This window comes from Cnephaeus nilssonii (assembly GCF_951640355.1).
Source record: "Cnephaeus nilssonii genome assembly, chromosome: 20".
Taxonomy (NCBI): domain Eukaryota; kingdom Metazoa; phylum Chordata; class Mammalia; order Chiroptera; family Vespertilionidae; genus Cnephaeus; species Cnephaeus nilssonii.
In genome coordinates this window covers 48,693,492-48,713,313 of record NC_137091.1, presented here as the reverse complement: position 1 = coordinate 48,713,313, position 19,822 = coordinate 48,693,492, and the positions used below count along the sequence as shown (strand labels likewise).

The window sequence follows — 19,822 nt, the reverse complement described above, 5'->3', positions numbered from 1 at the left end:
CCGGGACCTTTTGTTCTGCAGTCCGACGCTCTATCCACTGAGCCACACCGACTAGGGCAGTGGTCGGCAAACTCATTAGTCAACGGAGCCAAATATCAACAGCACAACGATTGAAATTTCTTCTGAGAGCCACATTTTTTAAACTTAAACTTCTAACGCCACTTCTTCAAAATAGACTCGCTCAGGCCGTGGTATTTTGTGGAAGAGCCACACTCAAGGGGCCAAAGAGCCGCATGTGGCTCGCGAGCCATTTGCCGACCACGGGGCTAGGGCAAGATGCACCCCTTCCCTCTTACAGAATAAATCCTCTTTTCTTGTTGTTAATCCTCACCCGAGGATACTTTTTCCACTGATTTCTAGAGAAAGTGGAAGGGAGGAGGGGGGTGCTGGACATTAACATCCAGGTGTCCCGCCCTGACCGGGGCCGGGATCAGATCCTGAACGCAGGTGCATGCCCTTGACCAGAACCGAACCCGCGACCCTGCAGCCGCGGGCTGACGCTCTAATCACCGAGAAAAACCGGCTAGAACCAGAATAAACTCTTCTTGGTGCCGAAACACCTACTTGATACTACTTTTCAGCCGACACACCCAAAGCACCTAAAATCACAGAACCGCTGACTTCCGGCCAGGCAGAGGCGGCGACGGAGCGGAAGCAGGTTCCGCTGCACCCCTCGCTGCCCGCCCCCCTGCGCCCTCCACCCTGTGCCCGGGCCGCCCCGCAAGCCCACCGGAGGTTAGCGGGGCCACGATGGCTGGGACGACCGTCTTCCCCAGGGACACCGGCTCCGCTGGTGAGGGCGGCGGTACTCACCGTTGGGGCTGCTGTGCTTCCTCACCCGGACACGAGCGAGCCCTGTGGGGTGTGTGGGGTGTGTGGGGAGGGGTCCCCGGGGACCCCATTCCCAGGGACCCCACTCCCAGGCCTCTCCCAGAACAGACGCTGGCGCAGCAGGTGCGCAGACGGAGCGCATAGAAGATTCCAGAAGGCGCACGCTTCGCGCCCGCTGGGGACCGAGTTATCGCGCACTCCCAGACTGTGAGCCGACTGACCAGCCAGGCGAGCGCTGGGGGACGGCGTGCGTGGGGAACGTACGTGGGAGCAGCGTGTGTTGGGATTGGTGTGTAGAAGGCTGCGTGAGGAACGTGCGTGGGAGCTGCGTGCGTGCCTGGGGACGTCGTGCGTGAGGAACGTGCGTGGGAGCTGCGTGCGTGCCTGGGGACGTCGTGCGTGAGGAGCGTGCATGGGAGCACGTGCCTGCAGAGCAAGCATTACGGAGCTGCGTGCCTGGGCGGCGGCGGGCTTCGGGCTTGTGGAACGTGCATTGCAGCGTGCGTGCGTGGGGGACGTGCGTGCGTGGGGGACGTGCGTGCGAAGCGGGTGTGTGTGTGTGTGTGTGTGTGTGTGTGTGTGTGTGTGTGTGTGTGTGTGAGCGAGCGAGCATGCGTGGGGGGGGGGCGGCCTGTGTTGGGGGATGCGCATGCGCAGAGCGGGGTGGGAGGCTTGGTGACCTCTGCTCCCCTGCAGGAGACCACGCGTCCTACTTTTGCTGCCCAGACTTGGCCCAAGTGCACCGCGAGAACTCTGCATACCATTTTCCATTTTGTGTGACTCTCCAACTATTTCCAAAAAATGAAACTGTCTCGCGCAGGACTTCAAATGAGAGGAGACGGATCTTGGGGTGGGTGGGGCCGTCGCCACACACCCCGGATCTATGGGGAAGATGTTGTCATTGACGGCTTCTGGCTTCCTGAGTGGGTTGCGAGGAGGAAACGGTACACCAGGTGGTGTGGAGAACCGGAGGGTCAGAGCGGTACGTCTCCCCACACATCCTGGGGGCACGGTGGGCAGCTGGAGAGCTTGGGTCACCCCAAGCCCCCCTTCTCTCTTTAACCGTAAAACTGAAGCCGGGATCCTGGTCTGGGCGGAAGGGACGCTATGATCACAGGATTCCTGTCCCTGCTTTGCCTCGGTGAGTATCCAGGACCGGTAGGGATGGGGTTGGATCTATGAGAAAACTCCTGGTGGAGGGGGGACATCATGGGAAACATGGCAAACACAGAAATGATTGCTGACGTCTGCGTGTTGGATACAGGCCACCTGTCGGAGTTCTGTGGGCTGTGCACACGCCTGCATTCTGAGATTAGCACAAGCCGATGAGGAACCCACGGCTCAGAGGCTGTGGTGACCACGCCCTCTGTTTACCCAGCCGAGAAATTCCAAGCTCGGATGGGATCTCCAAACATGGACCCTCTAAACACCACAGTCTTGCCGTGAATGTTCCATTGGCGGATAGCAGGGGCAGGGTCCACAGGATGTGAGAAGCTATGGGTTTGGGTACAAAACAGGAATAGAGGGAAGAACAATGCCTGGGGATGGCGCTTAAAAAGAAAATTTCTGCCCTAGCTGGTTTGGCTCAGTGGATAGAGCATCAGGCCTGCAGACTGAAGGGTCACGGTTGGACTCAGGTCAAGGGCACGTACCTCGGTTGCAGGCTCCTCCCTGGCCTGGGCTCTGGTCGTGGCTCGTGGAGGAGGCAACCAATCCATGTGTTTCTCTCACATCGATGTTTATCTCTTTCTCTCTCTCTTCTACTCTCCCTAAAAATCAATGGGAAAATATCCTCGGGTGGGGATTAACAAAAAATAAATAAAGAAGAAAACTTCCTATCCTCAGCCTGATTTTAATCGTGTTCAACTTGAACATAATGCAAACAGACCACAGCCTGCAAAAAGAATGACCTGGACAATAACCTTGGGTTGGGCTCTCAACTTTGAACCAACAGCTCCACCTCCCTGAGCCCCAGCTCCTCCTTGGTGAGCTGGGTGTGTGGAGGGGATACCAGGACTTATCTGCCTCAGTTCCTTCCTCCTTCTGGGTACAGCCCTTCCCTGTGGGGTAATACTTCTCCCCCATCCACTTGAACTTCAGAGGTGGCTCTAGACACCATTCCCCGGACCTCCAGCTGCAGGGCAGAATAGCTGGGCAGTCAGAGACTGACCTCATCCTCCGCATTTTCATTTCCTGTACCACAAACTCTCTCCGTGTGAAGGAGGGAGAAAACCCTCTCTGACACGCCATGGTCAAATAACCATTGCAGCATGAAAGGGGTAAGGATAAACATTGCAATCCCAGAAAATAATGAGAAAAACGTAGGTCAGGGTTCAAGGATTTAAGAATCAAGGATTTCTAGGTGGCAAAAGAAGTCCTAATCATAAAAGCTTTCTTACAATTTCCAATGCAATCAATCTGAAAGGGTTCCTGGAAGGCTCTCCATACACATAACTTCAGTTAAAGGGCAAAGAATGGGATAAGAATTAAAGTTAAAAACAAAAACAAAAAAACACACAGGGAAATACTTGCAAGGGACACAGCAGATCTTTAACAAATTAGTCAAACCTGGCTGGCTTGGCTCAGTGGTTGAGTGTCAATCTAGAAACCAGGAGGTCACGGTTCTATTCCTGGTGAGGGCACATGCCCGGGTTGCAGGCTTGATCCCCAGTGGGGGGCCTGTAGGAGGCAGCTGATCAATGATTCTCTCTCATTGATGTTTCTACTCTCCCTTCCTCTCTGAAATCAATAAACATACATATTTTTTTAATTAGCCAAGCATTCTCTGCCTCATTTGTACTCTAAGACAAGCACATCTTTTGTCTCTCATGAGGTTTTCTCTTCCAGGGCTCTGTTTGGGCTATGATGATGAGCACAAGAATGGTAAGTTGTCTTTCACATAAACTCACCCATGATTTTTTTTAAAATATTTCTTCAATTACAGTTGACATACAATATTACATTATTTTCAGGAATACAGCATAGTGATTAGACATTTATATACCTTACTAGAGGCCCGGTGCACAAAATTCAGCCCAGCCTGCACCCTCTCCAATCCGGGACCCCTTGGGGGATGTCCGACTGCTGCAGGGATCAGGCCTAAACAGGCAGTCGGACATCCCTCTCGCAATCCGGGACCACTGGCTCCTAACTGCTCACATGCCTGCCAGCCTGATCACCCCTAACTGCCCTCCCTTGCTGGTCTGATGGACCCTAACTGCTCTTCCCTGCTGGCCTGATCTCCCCTAACCACCTCAGCCCCCGCCACCACGGCTTTGTCTGGAAGGAAGGCAGGATGACCGAAAGATGTCTGGTCGACCTGGTCTAATTAGCATATTAGTGTAGATGAAGTGACCCACCCCCCCATAAGTCTAGAACCCACCGGGCACCATACATAGTTATTACAACATTACTGACTATATTCCCTGTGCTGTACTCTGCATCCCGGTGACTGTTTTGTGACTGCCAATTTGTACTTCTTAATCCCTTCAACTTTTTCAACCAGTCCCCCAACACCTTCCCCTCTGACAGCTGTCTGTCTGTTCTCTGAATCTATGAGTTTGTTTCTCTTTTGTTTGTTCATTTATTTTATCTTTAGATTCTACATATAAGTGAAATCGTATGGTATTGGTCTTTCTCTGTCTGCTTATTTCACTTGGCATAATACCCTCCAGGTCCACCCATGTTGTTGCAAAGGGCAAGTTCTCATTCTTTTTTCTATGGCCGAGTCATAGGACCTTTTCCCTTTAATCCTCTGAATTCCAAGAGAGTGTTCATGGTCACCAAGATAAAGAGTCAAGCCCTGGTGTGGCTCCGTTGGTTGTATGTCATCCTGTGTATCAAAGGGTTGCTGATTCAATTCCCAGTCAGGGCACCTGCCCTGGTTATGGGCTCGATCCCCGGTGGGGGGTGTGCAGGAGGCAGCCGACCCATGTACTGCTCTCACACTGATGTTTATCTCCTTCTCTCTCTAAGAATCAGTGAGCTATTCTTTAAAAAAAAATGATAGAGTCAAGTAAAATATGATTGTCTAGCCATATGCTGTACACCTGAAACTAATCTAACATTGAATATAAACTGTAATTGAAAAATAAAATTAAAATTAAGAAGATAAACAATCTAACTCTGAATTCCTTCCAGACACCCTCCCCAGACCCTCCCTCCACGCCTTGCCGGGGTCAGTGGTTGGACGCGGTGGTAACGTGACCCTGAAGTGCCAGGGCCACTTGCAGAATGTGACGTTCATGCTGGGGAAGTGGCAGGACCTGGGGTACAGGCGGGAGCGGAGCTCAGCGGGACCCGGTGCTGAGTTCCTCCTCACGCGCCTGGAGCCTGAGCATGCCGGGCGGTACTTCTGTGCCTACAAGACCGCGGGCTCCCACGGGTGGTCGGAGAGGAGCGAGCACCTGCACCTGCAGGTCACAGGTGAGCAGGCACCTGGGCTTTCCTCCCTGGAGCACATGTTCCTTGTCCCGTGAGGGGACCCGGCAGGGAAGAAGGAATCCAGGAAACAGACAGACGGGGGCTACTCCTCGAGTGTGGGGAGATGGGAACTGAGTGTGGGGACGAGCCTGTCATCAGGGCTTCTGAGTGGGTCTCGATGTGGATGTGGGGCAGTGTTTTATTTATTTTTTTAATGTTTAGTTATTTATTTGAGAGAGAGAGAGACGGGGAGAAACATTGATTTGTTGTTTCATTTATTTATGCATTCATTGGTTGATTCTTTTGGGGTTTTTTTTATAGTTACTCTCTATTTTTAAAGAATAGTTTATTCTTTAAAATATTAGAGAGAAAGGAAGAGGGAGAGAGAGAGAGAAACATCAATGTGAGAGCTGCCTCCTGCATGCCCCCTACGAGAGATCAAGTCTATAACCCAGGCATGTGCCCTTGGCCAGGAATTGAACCAGCAACCTCCGGGTACGTGGAACAAGGCCCAACCAACTGAGTCACACTGGCCAGGGCCATTGATTGATTCTTGCATGTGCCCTGACTGGGGAGCGAACGTGCAACCTTGGTGTACCCAGACGATGCTCTGATCAACTGAGCTAGCTGGCCAGGGGTGGGACAGTGTTTTAGAATAGAGGTATTAAAAGAAAATTTGAGGTGCCGCAAGGCCAAGGGATCAAGAGACTATTGTTGTTGAAGAGATAGTTTGGTGCCGTTCCCAAGAGGCCATGGAGGGCCACATGGGGAAGCACTCGTCAGTTAAAAATTGTGAGACCTAATCGTCAAATTAAGTAAAGTCGCAAGATACAAAATCAACATACAGAAGTCAGTTTCATTTCTATACACTAACAACAAAAAATCCGAAAAAGAATTAAAGAAAGCGATCACATTCACAATAGCATAAAAAAAAATAAAATACTTAGAAATAAATTTAATCAAGGAGGTGAAATATCTGTACAGTGAAAAAACAAGACTCTAATGAAATTAAGACACAAAGAAATGGAAAGATACACCATGTTCATGAATAGGAAGAATTAATATTGGTAAAATATCCACATTACCCAAAGCCATCTATAGATTTGATGCCATCTCTATTAAAATACCAATAACATTTTTCACAGAAATAGAACAATCCTAAAGTTGGCATGAAACTGCCAGAAGAAGACCCTCAATAGCCAAAGCATCCTGAGAAAGAACAAAGTTGGAGGTATCAACACTCCCTAATTTTATTTTTTTTTCATTTTTTAAAATATATTTTTATTGATTTCAGAGAGGAAGGAAGAGGGAGAGAGAGATTGAAACATCAATGATGAGTTTCACTTGGTTATAGCATCGTCCCGATACGCCAAGGTTGTGGGTTCGATCCCCAGTCAGGGCACACATGAGCGCAGAGATGGGTGAACAACAAGTCAATGTCTCTGTCTCTGTCTCTGTCTCTCTCTCTCTCTCTAAAAATCAATAAATAAAAATTAAAATAATAATCATATCAAACTCCAGGCGTATTAAGAGTAATACTGACCCTCATTCAGAGGCCCAATGAGATTCTCTTCTCTGCTTTCGGGTCTGTAGTAGAACATGAGCACTTACGCCCCCGAGATCGCCATGTCATCGTGATGACTGCGTTTTCTGCATCCTGTTTTCTAGATAACCATGACAGACCTGGAGCTTCCTCAGCAAAAACAGGTAAGATAATTACAGGTGTTTTTTACCGATGATATCCACCTCTCAAGGCAGGGGATCCCTTTTGATCAAAAGGCACAAGGGGAACCTTAACACCCACTTTCTCATGCTTTGGGAGGAACTACTGCGTTTTGGGGGAGATGACTTCTAAGCTGCTCCTGAAAATCCTGGTGACTAAAAACATCACGAGGTGCATTGTCTGCCAACTACATATATAAAAGCCTAAGCGACCATTACCACTGGAGGACCCGACGGTAGCTATGATGCGCACTGACCACCAGGGGGCAGACGTTCAACGCAGGAGCTGCCCCCGGGTGGTCAGTGAGCTCCCACAGCCAACCTCCCACGGCCGGCCAACTTCCCGCGGTCCCTCCCCTTGGCCAGCCAGCCCCGATCGGCCCCCATCACCGGCCAGGCCGAGGAACCCCTCCTGTGCACAAATTCGTGCACTGGGCCTCCATTCTTTCATAATGAAAAACTCTGGGTGAGTTTGTGTGACTGGCTTGGGGCCCACGATCAGGTCCCAAAGAGTTGAGGTATTTTGGCGATATGTATGATCAAGGTCTCGATAAGACTTTAAAGTTCTCAACAATAGGGGAATATTAAATTCTTTTTCTCTGATGTTGCTTTTTCATGAAGAATTGCCTAAGGTTCTGTCCTCAGAGATGCTTATAAAAATTAAGGCTTTGGGTAATTTTATTGATGGCTTGATTTTTCAAAAGGAAGGGAGAGGGAGAGAGATGTCAGTTTGGTGTTCCATTGATGTATTCATTGGTTGATTCTTTTTTAAAAAAATACATTATTATTGATTTCAAAGAGAAAGGAAGGGGGAGAGAAAGATAGAAACATCCATGATGAGAGAGAATCATGGATCGTCTGCCTCCTGCATGCCTGCTACTGAGGATCGAGCCCACAACCTGGGCATGTGCCCTTGACCCAAATTAAACCTGGGACCCTTGAGTCCGCAGGCCGGCGCTCTATCCACTAGCCAAACAGGTTAGGGCACATTGGTTGATTCTTGTATGTGCCCTGACCAGGGATTGAACCTGCAACCTTGGAGTATGGGGACAATGCTCTAACCCAGTGGTCGGCAAACTCATTAGTCAACAGCAGGGGTCCTCAAACTTTTAAACAGGAGGCCAGTTCACTGTCCCTCAGACCGTTGGAGGGCCGGACTATAGTTTAAAAAACACTATGAACAAATTCCTATGCACACTGCACATATCTTACTTTGAAGTAAAAAAACAAAACGGCAAAAACACCCGCATGTGGCCCGCGGGCCGTAGTTTGAGGACGCCTGGTCAACAGACCCAAATATTAACAGTACAACGATTGAAATTTCTTTGGAGAGCCAAACTTTTTAAACTTAAACTTCTTCTAATGCCACTTCTTCAAATTAGACTCGCCCAGGCCGTGGTATTTTGTGGAAGAGCCACACTCAAGGGGCCAAAGAGCCGCATGTGGCTCGTGAGCCGCAGTTTGTCGACCACTGCTCTAACCAACTGAGCTATCTGGCCAGGTCTCGGGCTTTCAGTGCCGCCATGAACAGGGGTGTGCAAGCGTCCCAGTTCCTGCTTCACGTTCTACCCACGAGTAGGCTTGCTGGGGCGTGTGGTAACTCTGTGTTTAACTGTTGGAGGACCTGCCAGGCTGTTTGCCAAAGTGGCTGCGCCGTTTTACCTTCCTGCCATATACATGGCTCCCTCTACAGTATCTCCACCTCCTTGCCAACCCTCGCTAATTTCCTTTCCTTGTATTATAGCCATCCAAGTGGGTGTGCATGCCATTTCTTAACATGTACTTCCTGAGTTCATACTTAAACCACCACAATTCTTTTTTATTCCTTTTTTTCCCTATCTACCCTAATAAAAGAGAAACATGCAAATTGACCATCACTCTGCTACGCCCACCAGCCAATCAGAGTGAGTATGCAAATTAACCCAACAAAGATGGCGGTTAATTTGCATATGCAGGCGTGGAGCGAAGACTGAAGACAGTGTACAAGGAAGAGGGAGGGAAAGCAGAAAGTGGGGCGGCGGCAGCTCCCTTCTCTGCTTCGCTCAGGCCGCAGGAAGCCCTGTTCTTGCAGGAATCTCCCTGCAACAGGCCTCTAGTCTATAATAATGGAAAGTTAGAATTTTATTGATTTACTGGTTTATCCTCACCTAAGGATATTTGCCCATTGATTTTTGGAGAGTGGAAGAGACAGGGAAAGATAGAAACATTGATGTGAGAGACACACATCGATTGGTTGCCTCCTGCACAAGCCCCAACCAGGGCCCAGGTCTGGGAGGAGCCTGCAACTGAGGTACATGCCCCTGACCGGAACTGAACCTGGAACGCTTCAGTCTCCAGGCTGATGCTCTATCCACTGAGCCACACCAGCCACGGCTGAACCGCCAGAATTCTAAACAGAATAACAGATCTTTAAGCACAGATATGTTGCCCATATGCATGCCTGGAAGCTGCCCGAAGGGGCCCGTGCTCGCATTCCTGCAGACTGATAAGGAATTTCACCTCGTAACTGGGACACAAGGCCAGCTTTCTCTCTCGGCCCTGTCACTTTCTCTCAGGCGCCTGTGTCACACTCTATCCCATTGCTCCTTCAGGTTCCTCCAGCTGCATAGACTCTGTCATTTACTTCGGCTGTCAGTAAACAGGCGTGTGAAATCCGACCAGGATGTGTGGACATCTCAGGGCAGACCCAGTTCCTCGGGCTGTGGGGCCCTAGGAAGGGGACAATTTTGCAAGAATCTGCTTCTCATTTCTAGCAAGTTGCTAAGTGAGAGAAACTGCAGGCTGCGGAGGGAGGGGGCGGGGGGCGGGGAAGAAGAAAAAGGTTAAGCAGGGTTGATGTTTCTCTGCTTCCATCCAAGGCCCAGGACAACTGTTCCTGCCCGTGTGCCTATGGCCACGCAGATGCCCTGGTAGAATCGTCACTTTTGAGGGTCTCCTGGCTTCGATGCCACCAGAAGCGACTCTTAAATATTACGGCAAAAGCGATCTTGGAAGGGAGCGGGGAAGGGGGATTTGGAGGGAAAGAGACTAAACAACGATGGGATGTTCTGGTCCTTCTGCTCAGTCCCGCAAGAAAGCACAGGAGACAGAAGGGCACAAACACGAGAGGCCGGGGAGTGAGGACACTCGTGTCCCCACGCAGAACAGACATTGCTAAAGGGGTGGCCTTGCCCTGGCCGGTGTGGGTCAATGGTTAGAGCACCAGCCCACGCACCGAAGGGTCGAGGGTTTGATTCCTGGTCAAGGGCACGTACCTGGGTTGCTGGTTCGATCCCTGGACCAGGTCGGGCACATGCAGGAAGCCACGGATCGATGTGTCTCTCACATTGATGTTTCTCTCTCTCTTTCCCTCCCTCCCTTCCACTCTCTCTAAAAATCAATGGGAAGCCCTGGCCGGTTTGGCTCACTGGATAGAGCGTCGACCTGCGGACTGAAGGGTCCCAGGTTCGATTCCGGTCAAGGGCATGTACCTTGGTTGCGGGCACATCCCCAGTAGGGAGTGTGCAGGAGGCAGCTGATGGATGCTTCTCTCTCATTGATGTTTCTGGCTCTCTATCCCTCTCCCTTCCTCTTTGTAAAAAATCAATAAAATATATTTAAAAAAATAAAAATCAATGGGAAAAATATCCTCAGGTGAGGATTTAAGGGAGGGAGGGAGGGAGGGAGGGAGGGAGGGAGGGAGGGAAGGAAGGAAGGAAGGAAGGAAGGAAGGAAGGAAGGAAGGAAGGAAGGAAGGAAGTAAGTTACCTTGAGGCACATAAATGCCGAGGCATTTGGGATCCTTGCAGATGCCAATGTTCATGGAGGAAGGGGAAAGAAGGCATGTGCTATGGTGTGTGAAAATGACAAACAGTCGGGGGAACATGCGTGTGGGAGCGACAACAGCATCTGTTAGGGAGGAGGTGGGTGCAGGCGGGACACTGGGTGGGACCCCGCCATTCTCCCGCCCAGCCAGGCAGACCCCGCACTGGGTGCTGGAGCCAGCACTCGCCGTGGTTTCCCCTCTCTCCACCTCAGCAGTCTCACCTCCCTCAGCTTTATGGAGGTATCACTGACAATAAAATGGTAGGATATTTAAAATACATTTTATTGATTTTTTACAGAGAGGAAGGGAGAGGGACAGAGTCAGAAACATTGATGAGAGAGAAACATCGATCAACTGCCTCCTGCACACCTCCTACTGGGGATGTGCCCGCAACCAAAGTACATGTCCCTGACCGGAATCGAACCTGGGACCTTTCAGTCCGCAGGTCAACACTCTATCCATTGAGCCAAACCGGTTAGGGCAAAATGGTAGGCTATTTAATGTGATATGAGCATACATTGTGAAAGGGTTTCCCCCATGGAGCTCATGAACACATTTCTCACCTCATATATTTACCTCTTTTTTCCCCCTTTGGGTGAGAATGCTCAAGATCTACTGTCTTAAAAGGGAGGTGGGGAAGGTAGGAGAGGGTAAAGGGGGGTGAGTGGTGATGGAAGGAGGCCTGACTTGAGGTGGTGCATACACAATACAGTAGACAGGTGATGTGTTGTAGAATTGTACACCAGAAACCTGTATCATCTTGTGAACCGGTGTCACCCCAATGGTTGAGCGTTGACCTCTGAGCCAGGAGGTCACCGTTCGTCAGGCATGGTTTCACAAAGAGGTGATGTTTGAACTAAGCCTTGAAAAGCATGAAGGCACCTACTGAATGTCGGATGAGGTACGGGGAGAAGGGAAGGGAAAGCAATTGCAGCCACAGAAAGTGTGTGTATACCGTTCCCAGTCAGGTACATGCCTGGGTTGTAGGCTTGATCCCCAGTGGGGAGCATGCAGGAGGCAGCCAATCAATGATTCTTTCTCATCATTGATGTTTCTATCTCCCTCCCTTTCCCTTCCTCTCTGAAATCAATAAAAATATATATTAGCCCTAGCTGGCTTGGCTCAGTGGATAGAGTGTCGGGTCCTGGGTTCCATTGGACTGAAGGGTCCTGGGTTCCATTCTGGTTAAGGGCACATGCCCGTGTTGCAGGCTCAATTCTCAGTAGGGGGCATGCAGGAGGCAGCCAATCCATGATTCTCTCTCATCATTGATGTTTCTATCTCTCTCTTTCCCTCCCTTTCTCTCTGAAATCAATAAAAATATATTTTTAAAAATCTTATCTAATAAAGAGAAAATATGCTAATTGACCCTCATGCCATCACAAAGAGGGCGGCACCCACAGCCAAAAGGAGGGAATATGCTAATTGACTGCCACGCCCTCAAAGATGGCGCCCACAGCCACAAGATGGGAGCACCCAGTCCCCTCAGCCCCACCACGGCGCCTGCCTCCGGAGTCCTCCAGTCCCCTCAGCCCCCCAGCCACCCAGGGCCGGCCTGAGGCTCAGGTAACCAGGGCCGGCCGAGGCTTGCGCTGCCGGCAGTGGTAGCAGCAGAAGTGTGATAGGGCATCGCCTTCCCCTGATCACCGGGTCACCTCCCGCCCCTGAGGGTTCCCAGACTGTGAGAGGGGGCAGGCTGGGCTGAGGGACCCCCCTCCAGTACATGAATTTTCATGCACAAGGCCTCTAGTATATATATATTTAAAAATGCTTAAAGCAATGGGACATTCCTACTCTGAAGCAGCAGCTCCACGTGTTTTTTAAAAAAGATAATTTTTTTTTTATTTCAGTTGACATATATTAGTTTCAGGTGTGCAGTATAGTGGTTAGACATTTATATACTTTACAAAGTGATCATCCTGATAAGTCTCCTGCCCACCTGGCACCATCCACAGTTATCACAATATTACTCACTGTTTTCCCCATGCTGTATCCCCATGACTATTCTGTAACTGCCCATCTACTTTTTAAATATATATATATATATATATATATATATATATATATATATATATATATATATTTTATTGATTTCAAAGAGGAAGGGAGAGAGAAACATCCCTGATGAGAGAGAATCGTTGGTCAGCTGCTTCCTGCACACCCCCTACTGGGGATCAAGCCTGCAACCCAGGTATGTGCCTTTAGACTGGAATCGAACCTGGGACCCTTCGGTCCGCAGACCGATGCTCTATCCACTGAGCCAAACCGGCTAGCGCCCATCTACTTCTTCACCCCTTCACCTTTTTCATTCAGTCCCTCTGGCAACCATCGCTTGTTCTCTGCATCTCCGAGTCTGTCTCTGTTGTGTTGGTTCATCTGCTTTGTTCTTTAGCTTCCACGTATCTGTGAGATCAGACAGTTTTTGTCTTTCTCTGTGTGACCCGGCGATTCTACTTCCGGACATTTACCTGAAGAAATTCCCAAGCGCTAATTTGAAAAGTTATATGCACCCCTACATTCATTCCCGCGGCCTTTACAATAGCCAACACACGGAAGCAACCTGAGTGCCCGTCGTTGGACGAGTGGGTAAAAAACCTGTGGCACGTGCACGCCGTGGCCGATGGCTCTGCCAGGGAAAAGGAGGAAAGGATGCCAGTTGCCCCAGCATGGCGGGCCGAGAGGGCGTGGTGCCGAGTGAAATAAGGCGGCTCCTCTTACCTGTTCTGCGAAACCGGCCCTGACCAGCTCCTGTCCCCCCAGACAGCAGGGTCATCTTCGTCACCGCCTTCAGCTGCCTCGCCATCTTCCTCCTCTTCCCCACGGTCTTCCTCATCTACCGGCGCAGTCAGCGCGGTGAGTTCACGGAAATGCCCATTGAAACCGCTGGGGAAGGGGAATGAAGGGGAGGAGTCGCTCATCAGATAAATTCCTTCCCCCTCCCCCCTCCATGTTTTTTTACAGGCTCATCCCATGAAGAATCCACCAAGAGGTAGATGTCCCTGGAAGTCTCACACTCCCTCCTTCAGAGACCCCATCACACAGACCCCATCGCTCATGCCCAGCCCCACCGCGTTCCCCCCTGGCAACTCCCTCTCCCCGTCTGTGCTGCGACCTTCCTCCGCGCCTCTCCAAAATCCTCATCATCCCTCCCAAAATCTCCATAGCCTATATTTTACTTATTTATTTTTTTGTGTGAATCCTCACCCGAGGATATTTTCCCATTGATTTTTAGGGAGCGTGGAAGAGAGAGGGAAAGACGGAGAGAAACATCGATGTGAGAGAAACACATCGATTGGTTGCCTCCTGCATGAGCCCAATCAGGGCCTCGGCCAGGGAGGACCCTGAAACCAAGGTACATGCCCTTGACCTGAATCAAACCCGGGACCCTTTGGTCCACAGGCCGATGCTCTATCCACAGAGCCACACCGGCCAGGGCCATATCCCATACTTTATTATTATTTTTTTAACCTTTTGCACTCGGATGTCGAGTGTGACTCGACACGGTTAGCATTAGAATAAAGGAATCGAGAAAAAAGCAAGCGAGTACAAAGGGTTAATATATTTTATTGATTTTTACAGAGAGGGAGTGGGATAGAGAGTTAGAAACATCGATGAGAGAGAAACATCGATCAGCTGCCTCCTGCACACCCCCCACTGGGGATGTGCCCGCAACCAAGGTACATGCCCTTGACCGGAATCGAACCTGGGACCCTTCAGTCCGCAGGTCAACGCTTTGTCCACTGAGCCACACCGGCCAGGGCCATATTCCATACTTTAATGTGTGTTTCTCTCTCTCTCTCTCTCTCAGAACTAGCCGTCCCGAGCAAGAGGCCTCAGGTAAGTGATAAGAGAAGAACCCAGGAGAGAGTTGCTGGATAGAAAGACGACAGTCGGACTCCTGCTGGCCGAGAACTGAGTCTGTGTTTTTTCCCCTCGAGTGCAGATCTGTCCCAGCAGGAAAGCACGTCGCTCTCGGTGAGTTCCCCGCTTCGGGATCCCCCAGCAGCTCCCTCAGCCCAGCTGTCCTGCCTGCGCCTGGCTCAGCCCGGGCTGTCCTGCCTGCCGCCTGGCTCAGCCCATGCTCTGGCTACAAAGGTGCCCGACCCACAGTCAGGAGGCCAGTGAACATCGTGTTTAAGAACATGTGCTTTTTCCTGGCCCGGTGGCTCAACGGCTAAGTGTCTTCCTGTACATCAAAAGGTTGTGGGTTCGCCCTGACTAGTTTGGCTCAGTGGATAGAGAATCAGCCTGTGGACTGAAAGGTCCCAGGTTCGATTCCAGTCAAGGGCATGTACCTTGGTTGCGGGCACATTCCCAGTAGGGGTTGTGCAGGAGGCAGCTGATCGATGTTTCTCTCTCATCGATGTTTCTAACTATCCCTCTCCCTTCCTGTCTGTAAAAAATCAATAAAATATATATTTTAAAAAAAGGTTTGGGGTTCGATTCCTGATCAGGGCACATACCTGGGTTGCAGAGTTTTTCTTTCTTTTCTTTTTTTTTTCATATATTGTCTTTATTTTTATATATGTATATTTTTACTGATTTCAGAGAGGAAGGGAGAGGGAGAGAGATAGAAACATTAATGATGAGCCCCCTCCCCGCCGGCTCCCTGAGGCCCTGCCGGGTCGGGCTGCTGGCAGCCGGGCGCCTACGGCCGGACAGACGGGCGCAAAAAAAATAAATAAATAAATAAAAAGAAACATTAATGATGAGAGAGAATCATTGATTGGCTGCCTCCTGCACACCCCCTACTAGGGATCGAGCCTGCAACCCGGGCATGTGCCCTTGACTGGGAATCGAACCTGGGACCCTTCAGTCCACAGAGTGACACTCTCTCCACTGAGCCAAACCAGCTAGGGCTGTTTTCCTTTTTTCTAATCTTTATTGATGAAAGTATCACATATGTCCCCTTGGGTGGCAGGTTTGATCCCCGGCTGGGGCCTGTATGGGAGGCAACCAATCCATGTTTCTCTCTCCCTCTCTCTCTCTTCCTCCCTCCCGCCTTTCCACTCTCTCTAAAAAATCAATGGGGAAAAAAGAAAGAAAAAAGTGAAACGCTGCCTGCTGGGACTCTGCCAACATAGAAATGTCCTGGAGCTGCGCTGTCCGCGACCACAGCCCTCCGCCGCGCGTGCTATCACACGTTGGAAAAACACCTCCTCGTGTCTTTCCAAATTTAATTTAATTTTAATTCACTTACATTTAAGCAGCCCTACGTGGCTCAAGGCTACCATATTGGACAATTCATTCTAAATGCCCATGTGGCCCAGACGGCGTGGCTCCGTGGTTGAGCAATAACCTATGAACCAGGAGGTCACAGTTCGATTCCCGGCCAGAGCACGTGCCTGGGTTGGGGCTCAATCCCCAGCGTGGGGCGTGCAGGAGGCAGCTGCTCCAGGATTCTCTCTCATCATTGATGTTTCTCTCTCTCTCTTTTCCTGCATCTCTAAAGTCAATAAAAATATATATTTTTTAAAAGCAGTAAATGCCCATCTCTTTCCCCCGAAGACTGAAGACCCCCAGGAAGGGCCAGGTGCTGATGGAAACAGCAAGACACCGGCCGAGGACCCCCCCGGGATCTTGTGACTGCGCCACGCTGAACGTGTAGGAGGCTGGCCGGAGCCTGGAGGCAGGACTTCTCCCCGGGGAGGAGGGGTTTGGGTTCAGGTGGCTGAGACGACTGGACATAAATCCACGCCACTCTGTGTCCTCCGCGCATAATCCATACTAATAAAATTAAGTTTTTGGTATATGTGTGGGTTTTTTTCCCAAATATGTTTCTATTGATTGGAGAGAGAGAGGAAGGGAGAGAGAGAAACATCCATTGGCTGCCTCCGCACGCCCCCTACTGGGGATCCAGCCCACAACCCGGGCCTGAGCCTGGAACGGAACCGGCGACCTCTTGGTGCATGGGACAAGGCTCCACCAGGGGAGCCACACTGGCCAGGCAAAATCAAGGCTTTTTTCTTATTGTTGCCCCTCCGCCCAGAAGTTACTGGCCCTGGCCGGGTGTCCAGTTCGTTGGGGAACCCTCCCATACACCAAAAGGCTGCAGGTCCACCCCCGATCAGAGCACGCGCAGGAGGCAACTGATGGGTATTTCTCTCTCACATTGATGTTTCTCTCTCTCTCTCTCTCTCTGGTTCTCCCTCTCTCTCTCCCCCCTCTCCCCCCACCTCTCTCCCTGGCCGGCGTGGCTCAGTTAGTTGGAGCGTCCTGGTGTGCAACAAGGTCTCTGGTTTGATTCCTGGTCAGGGCACATGCCTAGGTCTCGGGTTCAGTCCTGAGTTGGGGCTCGTGTGGGAGGCAACCGATTGATGTTTCTCTCTCTCTCTCCCTCCCTCTCTGTCTCTCTCTCTCTCTCTCTCAATAAACATACCCTGGAATGAGGATTATTCTTTTAAAATCCACCCCCACCCCCGACCCTGCCGTGGGTGGGTGGGAGGTAATCAACCAGAGACCTTGTATGCATATATGCATTACCCATGGACACAGACAATAGCGGGGTGAAGGCCTGGGGCGGGGGGGGGGGGGGCGCTGGAGGGAGTCAATGGGGGTGGGGGGGCGTTTGTAATACTTTCAACAATAAAGATTTTTTTCAAAGCCTAAAAAATATAAAATAATACCCCCCCCCCCAAAAAAAAGGAACCGAATCATGTAACCAAATTAAGGAAAAACCAAGCTAGAGACAGCCTCAAACCACTGCCTCCAGCACTCAAACACCATTTAGCGTTTTCAGTCTCCTGTCTCCATTTATTTGCGTTATTATTGTTATGCAAACCAGCTGTGCCTCCGAGCCGGCCGGCAGCCGGTCCTGACAATTCCAGGCTTACCGGCTTGCTGAGCGCTAAGGGGGACGTTTCCATTTAGGAAAAGATAATAGCTTTGGAAGATGCTAGAAAGCCAACTCGGGGAAGGTTTAAACACAGAATCTCCCTCCCCCTCAAAATAAATCCAGTGTCTCTCCTGCCTTTCATTTATAACCCAGAGGACACCCGGATGGTTGAGGAGACTGTCTGCTCGTACCATTACGACAACAAACACACAAGAACAGTCCCACGCCCTGACTGGTCTGGCTCAGTGTACAGAGCGTCGGCCTGCGGACTGAAGGGTCCCAGGTTCGATTCCGGTCAAGGGCATGTGCCTTGGTTGTGGGCACATCCCCAGTAGGGGGTGTGCAGGAGGCAGCTGATCAATGTTTCTCTCTCATCGATGTTTCTAACTCTCTATCCCTCTCCCTTCCTCTCTGTAAAAAAAAAAAAAAAATCAATAAAATATATTTTTTTAAAAAAAGAACAGCCCCCAGGTCTTATCTTCCGCTAAAGCCTACCCATCTTATCAGGAATAATGACAGAGGATCTGGAACTCCTAGGGGAGGCAACCTATTGAAGTTTCTCTCTCTCTCTCTCTCTCTCTCTCTCTCTCTCTCTCTCTCTCTCTCTCTCTTTCTCTTTCAATAAACATAGCCTGGGGTGAGGATTATCCATCCTCGCAGAAATGACTAATACATGACAGACAAAACACCCAGAGAAATCAGAGAAGGGAAATCAGATGCTGTGAATCAAAGGAAATTAATTTTTTTTTAAGTCTTACCAATAACAGAGGCCGAGCCCACCTGAAACCCGGGCCTGCTGGCTCCTAGAGCAGAGCCGGGCACTTTTCCTGCAAAGGAGCAGAGAGGACCGCTTTCCCGCGTCTGTCGGCCTCAGATTCTCCTCGCCTCTGCGGCTGCAGCTGCGGCTGATGTGTGAACAAGTAGGTGCGGCTGTGTTCTAATAAAACTTTATTTACAGACACAAGTGGCGGGTGGTATTGGCTAACCCCTGCCCTAGAACAGTGCTTTGTTGAAATCTGCACGAATTGCCAGAATAAGAATTTCTTTTGAGAGCCAAATTTTTTAAACTTAAACTTCTTCTAATGCCACTTCTTCAAAATAGACTCACCCAGGCCGTGGTATTTTGTGGAAGAGCCACACTCAAGGGGCCAAAGAGCCGCATGTGGCTGTCAAGCCGCGGTTTGCCGACCACTGAATTAGAACATCATCCTGATACGCCAATGCTGCGGGTTCTGTCCCCGGTCAGGGTACATACAAGAATCAACCAATGGGCCTGGCCTGTGTGGCTCAATGGGTCATCCGAGGCACCAAAAGGTTGCCATATTGATTCCTGGTCAGGGCGTATACCCTGGCTGCAGGCTCAATCCCCAGTCAGGGTGTTACATTGTAAATCAGAAGATGCCTTCATCAATAAGCCAAATTTATGTGGAGTCCTGTTCATTTCGCTAGCGCTAGCAGGCCCAGAGGAAATCTTGCTTCTCAAATTCTGGGGCCCAATATGGTGAAAGTCTCCCTTATTTATATGTTGTTCAGCTCTTTGTTTTCCAAATTTGGAATGAGACTTCCGGACCTTCTGAGAAAAAGTCCTGTGTGCTGGGACAAGGCCGTGAAACCATATCTCAAAGCCTGGTTTGGCGCCAGCACTGACAGCTCTGTCTGGGGCATAGTTTATGGCCTCTCTGGAATGGGAGTAGTCTTATTTTCCCCTATTATTTAAGCAAGCAAACGTTTACAGAAGCCAGAATAGCAGGGTTAAACTTTTAAACAGCAGTTTTTACCCAAGATGGAGGTTACTATGCTTCACGGGGCGTGAGGAGGCATCCGATCGAGGTTTGGCTCTCACATCGATGTTTTTCTCCCTCTCCCTCTCCTTTCCTCTCTCTGTCTAAAAATCAATTTTAAAAAATCTTTTTTTAAAATATATTTTATTGATTTTTTACAGAGAGGAAGAGAGAGGGATAGAGAGTTAGAAACATCAATCAGCTGCCTCCTGCACACCTCCCACTGGGGAGGTGCCCGCAACCAAGGTACATGCCCTTGACCGGAATCGAACCTGGGTCCCTTGAGTCCGAAGGCCGATGCTCTATCCACTGAGCCAAACCGGTTTCGGCTAAAAAAATCTTTAAATAAATAAAATACAGGCGCAAAGATGACTGATGAAGAGCTTCAAAAGCGTGACCTTGGCTTTTCTCGTTCCCCGGCCACCT

At 50.1% G+C, this 19,822-nt stretch overlaps 1 protein-coding gene across 1 annotated transcript; it reads left to right on the top strand.

The window, feature by feature from the left end:
* Positions 1-750: 750 nt before the first annotated feature.
* LOC307116148 (V-set and transmembrane domain-containing protein 1-like) lies at positions 751-13,773 on the top strand (the record flags this gene model as incomplete). The annotated part of the gene is made up of 5 exons (XM_079799821.1): positions 751-793; positions 3,679-3,714; positions 4,972-5,256; positions 13,541-13,633; positions 13,742-13,773. 5 exons carry the CDS (start codon positions 751-753, stop codon positions 13,771-13,773), a joined length of 489 nt encoding a protein of 162 aa, XP_079655947.1.
* Between the last annotated feature and the right edge of the window lie 6,049 nt (positions 13,774-19,822).